This window comes from Trichosurus vulpecula, chromosome 3 (assembly GCF_011100635.1).
Source record: "Trichosurus vulpecula isolate mTriVul1 chromosome 3, mTriVul1.pri, whole genome shotgun sequence".
Taxonomy (NCBI): Eukaryota; Metazoa; Chordata; class Mammalia; order Diprotodontia; family Phalangeridae; genus Trichosurus; species Trichosurus vulpecula.
The window spans coordinates 225,240,992-225,260,448 of NC_050575.1; the positions used below are offsets into that span (position 1 = coordinate 225,240,992).

The 19,457-nt window shown below is 36.0% G+C and overlaps 1 protein-coding gene across 1 annotated transcript in view; it reads left to right on the plus strand.

Annotated features, from left to right (window-relative positions):
• The window catches only part of GAN (gigaxonin), a 77,080-nt gene that overhangs the window by 38,909 nt on the left and 18,714 nt on the right, over nt 1-19,457 (plus strand). Inside the window, exons 2-3 of the mRNA XM_036750785.1 lie at nt 11,615-11,729; nt 14,236-14,586. Of these exons, the coding sequence (XP_036606680.1) occupies nt 11,615-11,729; nt 14,236-14,586 (466 nt within the window). The remainder of the gene's footprint in view (nt 1-11,614; nt 11,730-14,235; nt 14,587-19,457) is intronic.

Below are 19,457 nucleotides of genomic sequence, written 5' to 3' on the forward strand. Positions count from 1 at the left end.
AGGGCATGTCTGACTAGAAAAGGACAATGGAGAAGTGCATAGTGGGCTTATTACCAATGATTACTTGTTCACAAGAAGTAAAAATCATCGGTAATATGTATTATTTGGACAGGTTGGTAGGAAAAGTTACTAAATTGTTCATACCCTTTGACCCAGAGATCCTATTCCTCAGCAAGCGTATACCATAAAGAAATAATATAACAATAAATACTTAACACTTTTTTTACATAAATAAGTATTCTTATTTTCCTGCATGAGAAAAGAAAGTTCTCATATATAGCAAAAATCATCCATAATATTTATGGTAGTGAAACAGAAACCAAAGTGGTTATCCAGCGATGAGTGTTTCAACAAATTGTGATATGAATATAGTGGAATATATTTGTGCCATAAACAACAGACAGATTCAGATAAACTAGGAAATTTTTATATGAAGTCATACCAATTGAAGAAAGCAAAACCAGGGGGAAAAAATAGGTATGTAGTGACAACCATAGTATAAATTAACATAATATTAAAAGACAGCAGAACTCTGATTAATTGCAGTGAGTATTATTGGGTCCAGAGACTAGGTTGAAACACATTTCCTTTTTCTTGGTATAGAGGAAGAAACTACAGGCACAGAATGCTGCAAACCCTGACATGTCTAGTTACAGTACTAGATACTATTTTATGTAATTTCAAGGAAGGATTCCATGGAGAGAGTTATATTGTGAAATGGCTATTCACAAAGTATCGTTTAAAATGGAAATGAGCTTTATTAAAAGAGTAGGTGAGTGTCACGGCTGAGGAAGAACAATCAGTTCAAGTGTTTCACTCATATCCACAAAATGTTAGAACTACAGAAGGTAGGTTTTCAGTGAATTGATTGGGATATGAAGTAGTTCAGTGCTACACATTGAATTGAGCCCTGGACTTGAAGTAAAGAAGACCCAAGGTCATAGCCTATCTCAGACAACTAGCCATGTGACCTTGGGCAAGTCACTTAACCTCTGCTTCATTTTCCTCATCTATAAAATGGAGAGAATAATAGCACTTATGTTATAGAGTTGCTGGGAGGATAAAATATGATAATATTTGTAAAGTATTTGCAAACCATAAAGCACGCTATAAATGCTAGCTATCATAATTATTATCCTCAAGGGAAGATATATATAGGATTATGGATAAGAATCAACACAGAATGAGAAGCATGGTAGAGCTGTTGGTACTGGTAGAAGGACCAAAGATCCACTGAAGTATTGCAGTATAATGGCTAGCATTTCCATAGCACTTTAAGGATTGCAAAGTGTTTCATTTTATCTTTATAGCAACTTTGTAAAGTAAATGCTTTTATTATCCCCACTTTACAGATAAGGAAACTGTGGAAGACAAGTTAGGTGGCTTATCCAGGGTCACACAGTTAAGATGCATTTGAACTATATTTGAACTGAGGTCCTCCTGACTCCAGGTCTAGTACTCTATCCATTCTGCCATCCAGCTGGCTCTATATAGTGTGATATATGTATAATGTGATCATGGAAAACTAAAACAATATGAAAGTAAAATTTTAATTAATCCTCTAAGCCTTTTAGTTGTTGAAGTTGTTCACCCTCAGATGTAGTTGGTAATAAGCAACCAGAAAGTATACAAGTGGCAAGAAAAGATGTACTTCATAATTTGCACATGGATATTTGTAGATCCTAGGTAATTTTTTTTCTGGAGTTCATGATCCAGGGCTACTCAAGGCTGTCTCTCTGAAATTAAATTTCTACTAATACAGGTAGTGCATTTTTAGAGACTGTTTCGTAAGGGGAATAGAATTTTTATAATTGGAAGGGACTTTAGGTTTTATAATTCAGTCTCATTTTGCACATGAAGAAATTAACTTGCCTGAGTTCACAGAAATTGATGGCATATTTGGTTCAGTGTTCTTACTGTTACCATGTTGCTTCTCTAAAAAGAAATGAGGGGAAAGGGGAAGCCAAGATAGAGTAGAGGCAGCAACTTAGCCAAACTCTTCAACATCTCCCTCCAAACAACTTTAAAATAGCACCTCAAATCAAGTGGTAGAGCCTGCAAAGGTCAGAGTCAGACAATTTTACAGAACAAGACAACTTAGGATGTTAAGAGAAGTCTTTGACTCCAGGGTGGGGACCAGCCCAGAGGGAAGGCAGCAGAGGAGCAGCAGCCACTGTTGACCATGGAGGCAGCAGCAGTATCTGGAGCTCTCAGCCCAGAGATGGTAAGGGAATTAGACAGCTAGTCAGAAAGAGTTTATGGAGACTTTTTTCTGGCATGGGGTACAGGACCTGGCTCTTTTTGGCAACTGTATTACTCATATGCAGTTCTGGGTAGCAGTTCCAAAGTGGAGCACTTGTGGTCAGTCACAAGGTGGAAGGGGTCATGGTCACAGTTTCAGAGCCAAGAGGAGCAATAGAACATGCACTGCAGGGGAGCTGAGGTCCTTCCTGGGTAAAAACCAGAACACAGACCAGGAGAGCAGTGACCACACCTCTACTTGTATCACATCACCTAGGAAGCACTGAAAACTTGCAGAACCCTCAGAACTTATTCTTAAAACAGCAGCATGAAAAACCCTGAAGCTTGGGACAGGACTTTTCTACTCCCAGGTGAGCAGAGCCCAAATTTAATCTGAAGTTCAAAGCCAAAAAATAAGCTAGAAAAAATAAGCAAAGAACAAAAAAAGAATTTGAGTATAAAAAAGCTACTGTGGTGGCAGGGGAGACCAAGAAACAAATTCAGAAGAAAACAGTGTGGAAAACTATAAGCAAAACCTCAAAAGAAAAAAATGTAACTTAAACACAAGTCCAACAAGAATTCCTGAAGTTAAAGAAAGAGGTAAGAATAGGGGAGGAAAAATTGGGAAAAGCAGTAAGAATGATGCAAGAAAATTATGAAAAAAGAATTAACAGCTTGGTAAAGAGGCACAAAAAATGAAGAAAATAACACCTTAAAAAGTAGGCCAAATGGAAGAGGAGTTACAAAAATTCACTAGAGAATTCCTTAAAAAGCAGAAATTGGCGGGGGGTGGGGGAGATACAAAAATTTACTGAAGAAAATAATTCCTTAAAAATTAGAATTGGGTGATTGGAAGCTAATGACTCCATAAGACATCAAGAAACAATAAAGCAAATTCAAAAGAATTGAAAAAAAAGAAGAAAATGCGATATATTTCATCAGAAAAACAAGTGACCTAGAAAATAGATCTAGGAGAGATAATTTAAGAATTATTAGACTACCTGAAAGTCTTGATCAAAAAAAGAGTCTAAGCATCCTATTTCTGCCCTCATATCTTAGAACCAGAGGTTAAACTAGAAATTGAAAGATTTTACTGATCACCTCCTGTAAGAGATCCCAAAATGAAAACTCCCAGAAATATTAGAGCCAAATTCCATAACTCCCAAGTCAAGGAGAAAATACTTGAAGCATCCAAAAAGAAACAGTTCTAATATTGTGGAGCCATAGACAGGATAACACAAGATTTCACAGCTTTTGTCTTAAAGGAGCAGAGGGCTTGGAATATGGTATTACAAAAAGCAAAGGAGCTAAGATTACAACCTACCCAGAAAAACTGAGTACAAACAGTTTTCACTTTATGTAAATTTATATTACTCGAATTCAACTCCTGAGCAGGCTGCAGGAGCCCATGCAGTCTCACATTCCAGCTTCTGGCAGGGACAACAGCAGTGCCAGTGTAGCTCTGCACCAGGGGTTCTTTGCTTCAAACACTGAGGCCACTACAGCTGCAGCGACCCCAGGCACTGAAAGCACTGGCTAAAAGGCCCAAAAGCTGCAGAACCCCTTGAAGAGAAGGAGAGGTCTGCTGAATGGTCCAGTTAACACTAAGTGAGAACTGGCTGTATGATCCTTCAGGGGAAAAAATGGATATTTAATGAAATAGATTTTCAAGCATTCCTGATAAAAAGACCAGAGCTGAATAGAGAATTTGGTAGTCAAACACAGAACTTGAGAAGCAGAAAAAAGTCAACATGAAAGAGAAATCATAAGGGATTCAATAAGGTTAAACTGTTTCCATTCCTATATAAGAAGATGATACATGTAACTCCTAAGAACTTTATTATTATTGGGGCATGCAGGAGTCTACATAGACAGCACAGGTGTGAATCAATTATGTTGAGATAATTTCAAAAAAAAATGAGGGAGTGAGAAAAAGGGACACACTGGGAGATGGATTAGGAAGAATGGGGAAAATTATCTCATGTAAAAAGAAGGATGCAAGGAAGAATTTTTACAACAGAAGAGAAAATGGGAAGACTAGACAATCAATCTTGCACCTTGGATTTGTTTCAAAGAGGGAGATAATACATATGCATACACATATATGTACACACACATGCACACACACACAAACTGAGTTTGGTATAGGAATCTATCTTACCCAACAGGGAAGTAGGAGGGGAAGAGGATTAGAGAAAGGGGTGGTGGAGATGATGAAGGGCAAATTAAAGGAGGGTATGGTTAGACTTTTGCAGAGGGACAAGGAAAAAGAGAGAAAGATAAATGGAAGAAAATAGGATGGAGGGAAATACACAATAATAATGACTGTGAATGTGAATGGTATGAACTGACCCATGTAACAGAAGAGGGTAGCAGAATGAATTAGAAACCAGAATCCAAAAACATATTTACAAGAGACATACTTGAAACAAAAAGATATATACACACAGGGTTAAAATAAGGGGCTGGAGCAGAATCTGTTATGCTTCCCCTGATGATAAAAAAAAAAGCAAGGGTAGTAATTATGATCTCAGACAAAGCAAAAAGATCTAATTAGAAGAGATAATTGGGGAAACTACAATTTACAAAGACATTAAAGTAGATAGTAAAGTAGACTTTAACATCAAAAAAATTTTACAGCAGGTTTCTTTGATAAAAGCTTCATTTGTCAAATATATAGGGAACTGAGTCAAATTTGTAAAGATTAAGAGCCATTCACCTATTGATAAATGGTCAAAGGCTATGAATAAGCAGTTTTCAGAAGAAGAAAGCAGAGCTATCTGTAGTCATGAAAAAAAAAATGCCCTGATTCACTATCGATTAGAGAAATGCAAGTTAAAACAATTCAGAGATAAAACCACATATTTATCAGAAATGACAAATGATGGAGAGAATGTGGGAAAATAGGAGCGTGAGTGAACTATTGGTGGACTCATAAACTGGCCCAGCCATTCTGGAGAACAATTTGGAACTGTGTCCAAAGGGCTATAAATTTGTGCATACCCTTTGACCTAGCCATACCAATACTAGGTCTGTGTTGTGAGAAGTAATTCATTTGGCCTTCTACTCTATTCCAATCAGTATCAATTTGATATGATTTACAGGGTAGTGATTATGAGTTCTATATATTAGGTCTCAGAGCTATGAGCTGCAGATTATAAGTTCACTTGCTTAATCTTAATCATAGGACGATAACTAGAGGCCTTCCACCCTTGTTTTTCCTTGTCATGGTGACCAAGACCAGTGTGATTGAGGTGATTAAACTATGTGGAAAGTCCTCCAAATTATTTTTGTATATCTAGATCATTCTCTCTTGTCTTAACATGAGCAGATGACCATCTTATGACCACTTAGTGGAGATGCCCCATGCTTTGCCCAACCTGTGGTCCTGCTGATACATTGTTTTGCATATTTTAGCCTGTGCATCATATGTCAATCAATGGAGTTATTCTGTATTTGGTGTAATTGTTCTTGAATGTCTAGATGTTTAGCCTTATAAAAATAGGAAGGAATGGGGCATCCCAAATAGTGAGGAAGATCTGAGGTCCACATCATTAGGAAGGACCATGAACCCTTTAATAAAGTGCCGTTGGCTCAGAGCTCTGCCTCCTTCTCTTTTATTGTGGATTGGACAGTTTTAATCCCCACAATATCCCAAAGATATCAAAGAAGAGGAATAGGATCTATGTCTACAAAAATAGTTATAGCAGCTCTTTCTGTGGTGGCAAACAATTGGAAATTGAAGAGATGCCTATCAGTTGGAGAATTGCTAAACAAGTTGTGGCATATGATTGTGATGGAATACTGTTATGCTCTATGAAATAATGAGGATAGGTTCAGGAAAACCAGAAGGCCTATATGAACTGATGGAAAGTGAAGTGAACAGAATCAGAAGATCATTATGTAGTAACAACAATATTGTAATGATGATAAACTGCAAAAGACAGCTACTGTGATCAATACAAGGATCCAAGACGGTTCAAAAGGACTCATGCTGAAAAATGCTATCCACCTTTGGACGAACTCTGCAATAATTTTCTTTTAAAATTTTTCTTACTTTTTTTTGCAACATGACTAATATGGAGATATGTTTTAAATGACTTCACAAGTATAATCAATACCATATTGCTTGCCTTCTCAGTGGGTAGGGAAGGGATTGGAAGGAGGGAGAAAATTTGGAACTCAAAATTAAAAAAAAAATCAATGCTAAAAATAAATAATAAATTCAAGGGTGGGGTGGGAAGAGAGGAGATCTTACTACTTCCAGAGACAACCCATTCTACTTTCAAGAAATTCTATTTCACACTGGTGGATGAGTGGAATAGGTTAGGTACACAAAACACAGTGCTCAATGACTATAGTAATCACTGTTTGATAAACCCAAAGACTCCAGCTTCTGGAGTAAGAACTCAATATTTAACAAAAACTACTGGGAAAACTGGAAAATGGTATGGCAGAAACTGGGCATAGATCAACCTCTTATACCGAATACCAAGATAAAGTCAAAATGGGTACACAATCTAGATATAAAGGCTGATACTATTAGGAGAGCAAGAAATAGTTTAACTATCAGATTTATGGAGAATGGAAGAATTTATGACCAAGCAAGAGATAGAGAACATCATGAAATGCAAAGTGGATAATTTTGATTACATTAAATTCAAAAGTTTTTGTACAAAGCCAATGCAACCAAGATTAGGAGGGAAGCAGAAAACTGGGAAACAATTTTTATGACCAGTGTCTCTGATAAAATATATGGAGAACTGAGTCAAATTTTTAGAATATAAGTCATTCCTCACTTGATAAACAGTCAAAGGATATGGACAGGCAATTTTCAGGTAGAGAAATTAAAACCATCATTAGTCCCATGAAAAATTGCTCTAAATCACTTGATTAGAGAAATGCAAATCAAAACAAGTCTGAAGTACCAAATCACACCTACCAGATTGGCTAACATTGACAAAACAGGAAAATGATAAATGTTGGAGAAGATGTGGGAAGATTGGAACATTAATGCATTGTTGGTGGAGTTCTGAACTGATCCAACCATTCTGGAGAGTAATTTGAAACTATGCCCAAAGGGCTATAAAACTGTGCATACCTTTTGACCCAACAATACCACTTGTAAGGCTGTATCCCAAAGAGATCATAAAAATGGGGGAAAGACCCAAATGTACAAAAATATTTATAGCAGCTCTTTTTGCAATGGCCAAGAATTGGAAGTTGAGAGGATGCCCATCAATTGGGGAATGGTTGAACAAGTCGTGGTGTATGAATGTAATAGAATACTATTATTCCATAAGAAATGGTGAGCAGGAGGATTTTATAAATACCTGGAAAGACTTGCCTGTACTGGTGCTGAGTGAAGTGAGCAGAACCAGGAGAACATTGTACGTAGTAACAGCAACATTGTGCAATGGCTAACATTAATAGACTTCTTCCTAGCAATGCAAGGATCTAACTCCAAAAGATTCATGATGGAAAATGCTATCCACATCCAAAGAACTATGGAGTCTGAATGCAGATTGAAGCATATTATTTTCTCTCTCTGTTTTTGCCGTTGTTGTTTCTTCTTTATTGTTGTTTCTTCCATTGATTCCAATTCTTTACAACATGACTAATGTAAAAATACGTTTTAAAATAAATTGTGTTTCTTGGGGAGTTTTCTCATATCCATTCGACATCTGCCTCTTTGCAGCTACCATACATTTCTCTGAAGTCCATCAGCTAGAGATAAGCAAAACAAATCAAATCCCTTTCCAATAATAGTCCTTTGAACACCTGAAGGCTGCTATTATGTACTCCCATTAATTCTTTTGCTGTTGGCTAAATAAGCTAGTTGCTTCACCCAATCCTCCTATGTCAGAATACACAGTCCTCTCACCATCCTTTCACCTTTCTCTGGATGGTCTCCAATTTGTCAGTGGCTTGACTAAAGTGTGGTGCCCAGAACTGAGCACATTGAAGATATGGTCCAACCAGGACATTGTCTAGCAGTGTTCCCTTCTTTTCTCTTTCCTTCCAGGTACCATGTCTCTCCTAATAAAACCCAAGAACACACAAGTTGTCACCAAAAGAAAAAGGGGGGGGGGGATGTGAGGGGCCACAAAAGGCCTTTTTGTACAGTCCTGGTGTCAGATCAAGGTTCAGCCTAACTAAATTCAGAGAGGTTCCTCATCAGAAACTTGGCCATGGTGATTTTTTTTTTAATGCACAGGCATTTACAAAACCTGTCTACTAAGGCATGGAGAAGAGGTTGCCATCTGAGTCGGTGAGAAGAGTACACCTATTAGTGGATTCACTGATCCTTAAAGTTAAAGTATGAGTGCTTTAGCCTTTTAAAGGTAGCAGTATTACATTGCTGTCCATTTTGGCCAGTATGGTTTTGACTACAATTTACTTTCATTGATAAGATAGAAACTGGGGCAGAGAGAAATTAAATGACTGTCAATATCCTATGACAGAAGGAAGGCCAATCAGACTACCAAGAAGCATGTATCTGTGAATGTGTGTTAAACTAGGTTCCATCCAATTACAATTAATTTTTGACCCTGAGGGACAACCAAATGACTTTTTTCCTACCTAAACTTAGTTTTAGTTTTTAATTCTGTCCATACATCTTTCTAATATGTTGGGTTTTTTTTTTTACTTCAAATTCTGTCTTCCAGCTTCAACTCTTTCTTAATATTGTTATTCATGAATGTGATAAATGCCTTTTATCTTCATCCAAATTTACATAGCAGATGAACAGGACAAGAATAGGTTCTGTGGCAGAATTCCATTCTACCTAACATTAAGAGCTCTTTCAGGACAGTTTTTCCATGAGCTTACTCTTCCTTAGTACTATGACTTTTAAAGTCATAGACTTAGGGAACACCTTTGTGTGTATCTCCACTGACAGGTCCTTGAACCAAACACCTGTAGTAAGCTTCACTGTCAGTTCTGTGAATGATTAAGCACTTATTAAGTATTCACTGTGTAGCTGGCATTCTGCTCAGTGCTGGGTATACAAATTCAGCCCCTGCCCTTAAGGAACTGACATTTTAATATGGAAAGACAAATTAATTATAGGGGAGTGGTGGCCAGGAAAGGGAGATTTGGGTCTGGGAAGTCACTGGGAGGGTGAGTTGATGTTTAAGGCAGTCGACTGACACACCTATTCCATAAGCAATGATTGTTGGAGGGTGGCAGTCAAGGATAGATTGAAATTGCCAAATTTGCTGGGGAGTTGAAGAATGATCTGCTGTTAGCTATATTTAATGGGATGATTTGTATTTAATTACCAATCAAGAAGGCAAGGGGGTCTTAAGGCAAAGATTAAAGGATTACCTTTCTCTGTGGGGCATGAATTCAGGAACTCCAAGATATAGAGGTCTTGTGGGAGCAGGGTAGCAACAGCTAGTCAATGACAGGATAGCTGGATGGTATGAAAAGATGAAGCCAAAGTAATACAAAGTGGTACAATTTATTGGAGAGGGGCAGTTGGTCAGCCTGATACAGTCTTGTGTCATGCAGCATGTATTATATTTACATTTAAAGCATAATATAATAATAGAGGAAAGTATATAATACATAGGGGTTGGTTTTTTTTTTTTAATTTTGTAGCTAAGTGGTGTAGTGGATAGAGTGCTGAATTTGGAGTCAGAAACACCTGAGTTCAAATCCAGCCTCAAACACTTACTAGCTGTTCAGTTCTGAACAAGTCAACCTCTGCCTCTTCATCTGTGAAATGGGAATAATAATAGCACCTACCTGCAGGGTTGTTGTGAGTATAAAATGAGATATTTGTAAACACTTGGCAACCATGAAGCATTATGTAAATGCTAACTATTAATTTAAAAAATTTAAAGTTAAGAACTTTAACTCCTAGCTAATTAGAAGCTTCAATTTCCAGAGTATCTAATTGCTTGAGAGTTCAGGTAACTGAGGTTTTACTATGACATAAATTGGTGAATTTTACAGTTGTGAACTATACCTTTCTACCATTTCGTGTATGATTCCTTTCTTACCATCTACTGGTGACTCTAAAATAATTTTTTCCATTGAAATTTTTTTTTCTGGGTAGCCAGTTGCTGATTTAATTCATTCAGTCATACTCATACATTTAGGTTGCCTCTCACATATATACCCAGAGGATACAAACTAATTTTTAATATTGGTCTGAGTTTAAAATATTATTAAAAAGACAGTCTGTTCCTTAGTTACCTTTTAAATCCAAATCCAAATGACTTTGATTATCCATGATTCCAGTAATACTTTCCTCCTTTTTATTGACTGTTAACTCATCCCACTTAATAAAAGTGTCAAGTGTACTGAGATACCTGGCATGTAATAACTCAAAGTCTATATGACAGCCTTGCAGGTAAGTGCTGAAGATGATGACTGTGCCTGCAAACTAGAAGTGTCTTTGTATTTACGTAGGCAGAGGGATGCTGACCTCACATCAGTCTTTTCCTTGGCAACCGAAATGGTATAATTTTTAGAGAGAGTGGGGGAAGGAAAAAGAGGGAATAAGTATATAGTGTCTGTTTTGTGCCAGGCACTATGCCAAATGCTTTACAGTTATTCTCATTTGATCCTTTAAAATACAAAGAATGGCCTACTTAAGAGCCCAATGGCTCTTAAATTTGAGTAGTTTTATTGGAATTTAAGAACTGCAACATAAAAGATGTTTCAAACCTGTATTCATATAAACAGTAGCTTTGTTAAACCTGCTAGAAAGTACTTCCTTTTTTGGAAAGAATGATTCTTGGGCAGCATCTGTAGTGCTTTCATGGAATTTGAATTTATTTTGGCAAAATGTTCCAAAGAGGCTCTTAGAATTTTGAGTGTATGACAGATGCAGTGGGCAAAGAGAATCAGAAATAGCAATGTAGGTTTTAGATATGTGAATCTTAGGTTCTCTGAAAAAACCTAGTTGGTTTGTGACTGGATCTGTTATTTCATTCATGTAATTAAGTATCTCTGGTGAGTGACCTCTACTGATTTAGATCATCACCTTCTCCACAATTTAGTCTTAAAGATAGTTGCCTGGGGCACTGAAATGTTAAATTACCTTTCTAGGGTCACAGAGTCTATGTTTTAGAATCTTAACTTGCACCCAGACAGGTCTTCCTGACTTGAGACTGATTTTCTATGTATTGTATCACATATAGTATAGAAATTCTAAAACCAAAAAACGTTTAATAATAAAAAATTGGAAGCTTTATAAAAGTTTTACAAACCTAAAGTTGTTAAATTGATTTTTTTAAGGTAATAGCTTTGATGAAAAAAGTTATTATAATCTGGAGTATTTTGTACATAAAAATTCATTCACTGATATATTTTAACTCTTAGATACTTCTGTAACAACATTTTTTATTCCCTTTCCTAGAACAAAATTAAACTATAATCCTCCAAAAGATGATGGATCAACTTATAAAATTGAACTTGAAGGAATATCAGTAATGGTTATGAGAGAGATCCTGGATTACATCTTCAGTGGACAGGTATGATGAAAAACAGAAGGGAAAAGACTTCTCAAGCTGAGGAGGAGGGTTTCCTTTCATCACTTGCATAACAAAGATCTACAGCTGCTATAATCTTAGTTTTAAGTTGTATGTATGATTGACTGCTAGGTATCATTTGCTGGCTGACAGCACTCCCAATGTATCCTTCCAGAGCTCTACTGGGCCTTAAATCCCTCCATCAATGTGAACCACAGCAGTGGAGTTGTAAACAGATGAAGCCGTCTTGTCCAAACAATTTATTTTACAGATGCAGAAATTGAGGCCTAGGGAAGATGTCACTTTCCAGTTTGTCATTCTGTTTCCTGCTCCCAGTATATTTCCAGGAATATAAGGAAAAGGGATACCTTGTTTTGTTTTCCTTTTCTTTTATTCCTTCACTCCCTTGGAAGTATTAGAGTTCGCAGTGTTTCCATTGGCCTTTTAAAACCTGTTACATATAAAAGCCAGAATCTTAGATTTTAGAAATAATTTTGTAGAACTAGTTCTCTGTGACCATTTTCCCCAAACTGTGGCTAATATATATACCTTATATATATCTTATATCTCAGGCTCACTGATAATATCAACTTAAGATCACTGTCACAGGAGCAACTTTTTCTTGCCTTAATTTTTTTCTACTTTTATATTCCAATGTTCTATATCTACCTCCCTTCCCCTATGTCTCCTAAATCTCTGGAGTAAGAGAGAAAAAAGTTAATTGGAAACCTGGTTTTTTTCACTCTTATTTTCCCTACTCCAAAATGTAATTTGGAAGATAATGAGGACACACTTTTCCCAAATAGTATAGGTTAGTATATTTTCATTCAATGAGTGTTAAAGTCCTACTATATATGCAAGGCCTTGGGTTAGGTTAGGCACTAGGAGAGGTTTAACAATAAGACACTCAGAGGTCTTATGATCTAGGAAGGCAGATAAACCACACACAACTAATACAAGGTGGAATATTAAGAACATAAGGGAGTTACACCTAAGGTGCTGTGGGTTCAAAGGAGGAATCATATTCAGCAAAGGAGTTTCCTACTTTGGTTATGCTGGAATAGATTTGAGCTATCTAATGTATAGGAGTAGTTTTTTCATCTCTGCCCTTTCTCCTTCCTTTATTTTACCATTGTTTCATTTGTCCCTGATTCCCTTCCTTTTTGCCTTTTCTCCTTGTACATTTGCATCCTGTCCATAGTTAAACAGTGATCACTGAACATTATGAACTTTAGATTTGGTTTCATGACATTCCTTCTGAATTTAAGTTAGTTTTGCTTTCCCATGAAAGCACAATTTTATGCTTTCCTGTGAAATAATCAAAGATATTCCAGGATGTCTCAGAGCCATGATTGGAAGTTAGTTTAACTTGTGTAGCTTGTTTTGAATAAAGTCCATAAACGACATGTTAGATTCCAAGTTGAATTTTAAAACCTTGCTGTTTTAAACCTTTGTTTTATTCTCCCATTTAATTTAAAGTTCTATTTGTAATATGATGTGCATTTTATTCAGTGTGATACATTTTTGCTTTTTCAAGTATGTTTCTTGAGAAAACTTCCGCTTATTAACAGAGTACTGATACGGCTTGAGCAATATTCCAGTCCCTGTCTTATGGGCTCCTGTTGTCTCAGATTATTACAATTATATTTTGATTATGCTGTGAGAAGCAGACTAAAAATTGCTTTGACTATTTTGTGGAATTATTTCTTTTCATTTCTAATTAAAAGTTAGGTACTCTTTGGAATGTTCTTAATAGTGTGTAAGCGATTCTAGAAAAATTACACAGGCCTTTTGGGTCACTGTGACAGAGAAAAGTAGAAAGGTAGTAGAGGCCCTGAGGCTAGAATTGAAAGCCATTTGGGTGAAAGTACAGGAAAATGAGATAAAAAAATTCTTTCTGAAAAGCAACTTTTTGAGAGTTGTTCTGAAGATTAGTACAAATTCAAATCTATCTCTTATGCTTTGTAGATCTAAAGTATTACATGATGCTTGATATTCAAAATAATGACTGAAGCATTGCAAGGTCCTGACTTAAAATTAGTTCAAGATACTGGCTTTACTAAAGCAATAAAACATCCATAATTTTCACCAATAATAGTGGTGATATTTTAAGGGATAATCTGTTGACCAGAGAATTCAGTTAACTGGAACATGCCATTCTCAAGAATTAAAGGCAATCTCTTACCTCAATGAGCATATATTTTAATGGAGGAGACTTGTACATATAGTGGAATAGTCAGGATATATATAGTTTAGCTACAAGGGAATTATAGAGGGAAAAATGCTAGAAACTTCTACAACCAGGAAAAGCCCCCAACAGAAAGTTATGTTTGAATTGAACATTGAGGGACACCATCCACAAAGGGGATACATTACCCATTCTTCTTTTCCCACTCTTCTTGCTCAGTGTGCCTTCAACTTTTGCTTTAAAAAAAATTGTCAGAATTTTTGATTTCAAGGGTTTGGAATTTAGTTTTGAATATAAAATATGTATGTAAAATTCTTACAGATCAGGCTAAACGAAGATACAATCCAAGATGTTGTTCAAGCAGCAGACTTGTTGCTGTTGACAGATCTGAAAGCTCTCTGCTGCGAATTTTTGGAAGGTTGTATTGCTGCTGAGAACTGCATTGGCATTCGAGACTTTGCTCTGCATTATTGTTTGCATCATGTACATTATCTTGCTACGGAATACCTGGAGACTCATTTCCGAGATGTCAGCAACACTGAAGAATTCTTAGAACTAAATCCTCAAAAGCTAAAAGAAGTGATTTCTCTTGAGAAGTTAAATGTTGGTAATGAAAGATATGTATTTGAAGCAGTTATTCGATGGATATCACATGATTCAGAAATAAGAAAGGTACTGTAGAGACATTTGAAATTGGTAATCCTTCTAATTTGTCTTTCTGAATATTTATTTTAATTGCCTATTTTGCTTTATCCTATTGTAAGAAGCAACTTACAAATTGAATTTGAATTAAATTCAATTAGTTGAATTAACAAGCTAAGAAGCACTGGAAGTACAAAGACAAAATGAAACCATCTCTGCCCTCAAGAAGCTTTCATCCTGTTCTTAAAAGTACTCAAGCTGTGCTTAGATTAAGAATAATTACTGACATGAATGTAGTGCATTGAGGTTTGCAAAGACTTGATGTACATTACCTCATTATACATTACTTCATTGAGCCTCATAGCAACCCATCTGTAGTAGGTGTTAGATTGTTCCTGTTTTATAGTTGATCAGTTTTTGGAATGCAGCTTCTTAATAAGTTGGTTGTTTGGAACTCTGAACTCTTTTCCCCTTAGAAATAGTGCTATATAAGATGTGAATAAATTCTCATGCCAATCCACAAAAGTCTTTTTAAAACAAACTGTTATTGTTCTCAAGTCCTACCTACACTATGGAATCCAACCATTTGAGACTTCCCTCTTGCATTATTTAGCATCTGCTGAGGTCCTCAGATAAGGGTGGGAGGGAGTAGAATAGAACTCCAGAACTCATAGCCAGAGAAGGAAAAGGTCAATTACATAGCAAGAAGTAGGGACTTTAAAAGTTCCTGTTAGGGCTCTGACCCAAAATACCTGTGGGTTAATTTTCTTTGTTCAACTTTGGGGAAAGAGATTTTGATTAGAAGGGTTTCGTTTGACTCCTTTTTGTGGCAGTAGCAAAGACAGTCAGGAGAGTGCTTTAAAAATCTAATTCAGTTATACACAGTAACAGCAATGTTGTAACAATGATTAACTGTGAAAGATTTAACTACTCTTATCAGTACAGTAATCGAAAACAATTCCAAAGGATTCATGTTGAAAATGCTTTCCATCTCCAGAGAAAGAACTGATGGAGTCTTAGTGCAGATTGAAGCATAATTTTTTCACTTTCTTCCCTTTTTTTGCTTTTCTTTTTTGCACCATGACTAATATGGAAATATGTTTTGCATATCATGTTGCTTGCCTTCTTAGTGGGTGAGGGAGGGGAGGGCAGGAGAAAGAATTTGGAACTCAACATTTTTTTAAATGAATGTTGAAAATAATAATTTTTTTAGGGAGAAGTTAAATAAAAAAAAAATCTTGTTCACCAATATAGAACCATAGACTGTCTAAGATGAAAGTTACTTTAGGTGTCATCTATTCCATAGCTTCTTAACCTTTTTTTGTTGTTTTTGACCCTTTTGGAAGTCTAATAAAGCCTGGGAATACTTTCTCATAATAGTGTTTTTTAAATGCATGAAATTAAACACATAAGGTTATAAAGGAAGCCAATTACACTGACATGCAGTTACCAAAACTTAAAAAGAAAAACTTTGTATATCCCAGATTAAGAATCCCTAATCTAGTCCAGCATCCTCATCTTAATATTACATATGATGAAACTGAAGCACAGAAAGAAGGTCACACAGTTCTAGGTCCAGTGAGAATAATGGTGAGTGTAATATGTAGAAAGGGGACTCCAGGTATGTGATGGAGAGGTAGGAGAAGAGTGAGCCTTCAGTGGCTGTTCTCTTACGTGAGTTTTCTAAGCTGTTCTCATTACAAATAAGATGCTACTTATGTTATTTTGAATTTTAGCTATCAAGTTTGCCAATTTCTCTTAGTACATTTTAGGATTGTGGTGTTAATTTTTCTTCATATACATATGCATTTAAAATATTTTGCATGTCACATTGCAATTTATTGATAATTAAATTTATCTTTATTGATAATTAAATTTATTGATTTTTATTGATAATTAAATATAGTATTTATTGATGATTATTGATTTATTGATAATAAATATAGTAACCCCTCCTGGGTAAATTATAAATGCATGTTTGTAGAAATATAGTTAACTTTTCCTTGGTACTTAATTACATGGAAGAGAGAGTTACTTTCATTGATGTGAGGACCACATGTCCATAGAGTAGAAGAATAAATAATCATTGTTCCCCCTTTGCCACTTTCAGACTCTGCCTCTACCACCATCGCCTAATCTCCTCTGAGGTTTATTTGATCCAAATTTATCACCCAGTCAGGAGTCTCATAGTTATTATCTACTGACCCCTAAGATATTCCCTTTCTTAATGAATTCGGTGCCTGACTCACAAGTCTTTCTGTCTACCCTCATAGTAATGTTTTTCAACAAAACTATTGAAACTCCTTCAGAAGTCTATAACTAAAAGAAAAAAAAGTTTAAAATAAATAAATAGTAAATTGAAGTGGGGAAAAAACCTCCCTAACTTCCCAGTTCATCAAGCTGTTCAATTCTAATGACCTATTCCTTTCCCCCACTTTAGTTAACAAGCATTGATCTAGTTATCACCCACAAGTGTTCCACTTCTATGTTCATGAACTCTGAAATTCCTTTATCAGATCATAATCTTTTATCATTCTCTTTTTTAAAAAAATATTTTACTCTTTCCCAATTATATGTAAAAACCATTTTTAACTTTCGTTTTTTGAAATGTTGAGTTCCAAATTCTCTCCCTCTCTCTCTCTTTCCCTTTCCTTAGATGATAAGCACTTTGATATAGGTTATACATGTGTGATCATGCAAAACATATTTCTATCTTACTCATGCTGTGGAAAAAAAACAGACCAAAAAAAAAAACCCATTAAAAAAAAAGTAAAAAAATGGTATGCTTTGATGTTCTTACTCTGGAAGGGAATAGCATTTTTTATCATGAGTCCTTTGGAATTATCTAGGGTCATTGTATTGCTGATGATAGCTAAGTCATTCACAGTTGATCATCATACAAAACTGCTGTTATTGTGTACAGTGTTCTCCTGGTTCTTCTCACTTCACTCAGCATCAGTTCATATGAGTCTTTCCAGGTTTTTCTGAAATCATCCTGCTCATCATTTCTTATAGCATAGTAGTATTCCATCACATACATAGACCACAGCTTGTTCAGCCCTCTATTTCCAGTTCTTTGCCACCACAAAAAAAACTGCGATAAATATTTTTATACGAATAGGTCCTTTTCCCCTTATTTTTTAAGCTCTGGGAAACAGACCTAGTAGTGGTATTGTAGGATAAAAGAATATGCACACTTTTATAGGCCTTTGGGCACAATTCCAAATTGCTCTCCAAAATGGTTGGATCAGTTCACAACTCCACCACGTTACATCAGTGTTTTAGTGTTTCCACATCCCCTCCAACATTTACCATTTCCTTTTTTGTCATATTAGCCAATCTGATAGGTGTAAGGTGTAACCTCAGAGTTGTTTTAGTTAGCATTTCTCTAATCAGTAGTGAATTAGAGCATTTTTTTTCATATGACTACAGATAGCTTTGATTTCTTCATTTAAAGACTGCCTGTTTGTATCCTTTGACCACTTATCAATTGGGGAATAATTTATATTCTCATAAATTTGACTCAGTTCTCTATATGCTTGAGAAATGAGACACTTTATCAGACACTTGCTGTAAAACTTTTTTTTTCCCAGCTTTCTGCTTTCCTTCTAATCTTGGTTGCATTGGTTTTATTTATGCAGAAACCTTTTAATGTAATCAAAATTATCCATTTTGCATCTTATAATGCTGTTTCTTTTTTGGTCATAAATTCTTCCCTTCGTAGATCTGACAGGTAAACTATTCCTTGCTGTCCTAATTTGTTTGTGTACCACTCTGTGTAAATCATGTACCCATTTTGACCTTACCTCAGTATACAGTGTAAGACACTAGTCTATACCTAGTTTATACTTATTGTTTCCCAGTTTTCCCAGCAATTTTTGTCAAATAGACATGTGTCTTTTACCCTCCAATTGTTTCCCAAGTGATTCCCACTGTATAAGCCACACTCTTCTTTTTTCCCTATCTGGATCCCTTCGTGAACCAGTTCAACTCTACACTCAAATCTCTTTCCTCATCATCCTATCTGTAGTCATGTATTGTCAAGCCCCAACCTTAGATTACTTCCACCATCTAAACCCTCCACCCCTATTCACTTACTGCTGAACAGAGCTAGAGAAAAATCATAAAACTGTGCTGACTCTGTCAATAACAAATTTATATTACATGACCTCGGCTAGGCTTCCTCCACTGCACTATGCTAATTACATCTCCCTAATCAATTCACTAGCCTACTCACCACAGTGACTCTTCCAGATCTTTTCACCCTTCAGTCCTTTCATGGCACCCTTCCTTTGATTCCTTGCAAGGGGAGTACCTTGCCTTATACATAACTGAAAAAATTGTGAGAGCTCACCAAGAGTTCTTTCCCCTGTTCTCATCTCACATCACTCAGGTGTCTTCCCCAACTATATTTATACTCCACCCCTGTCTCACATAAAGAAATGGCACTTCTAATTGCTAAGACACCCACCTTTACATGTACAAATGATCCTATTCTGTTTCATCTTTTCCAGTATTGTTGTTTCCTTTATCAACTCCACCCCAACTCATCTTCAGTTTCTCTCGTCTGCTGTCTTCTCCATTGCCAACAAATACACCTGTATTTGCCTCATTCTTAAAAAACTCATTTGATCTGACCATCCCTGCTAGTTATCATCCTTTTTCTTTCTTCTCTTTTGAAGTGGCTAGACTCCTTAAGAAAGATGTCTACAATTAGTCCCACCATGTCTTTTCTTCATACTCATTTCTAAATCTTTCTGCTATCTGGATTCTGACTTCATTCAACTAATACTACTCTCTTCAGAGTTACCAGTGATTTCTTAATTGCAAGATTTAATGCCCTTTCCTTAATCCTCATCTTTCTTGACCTCTTTTCAAACTATGTCATTGTCTTCTCCACA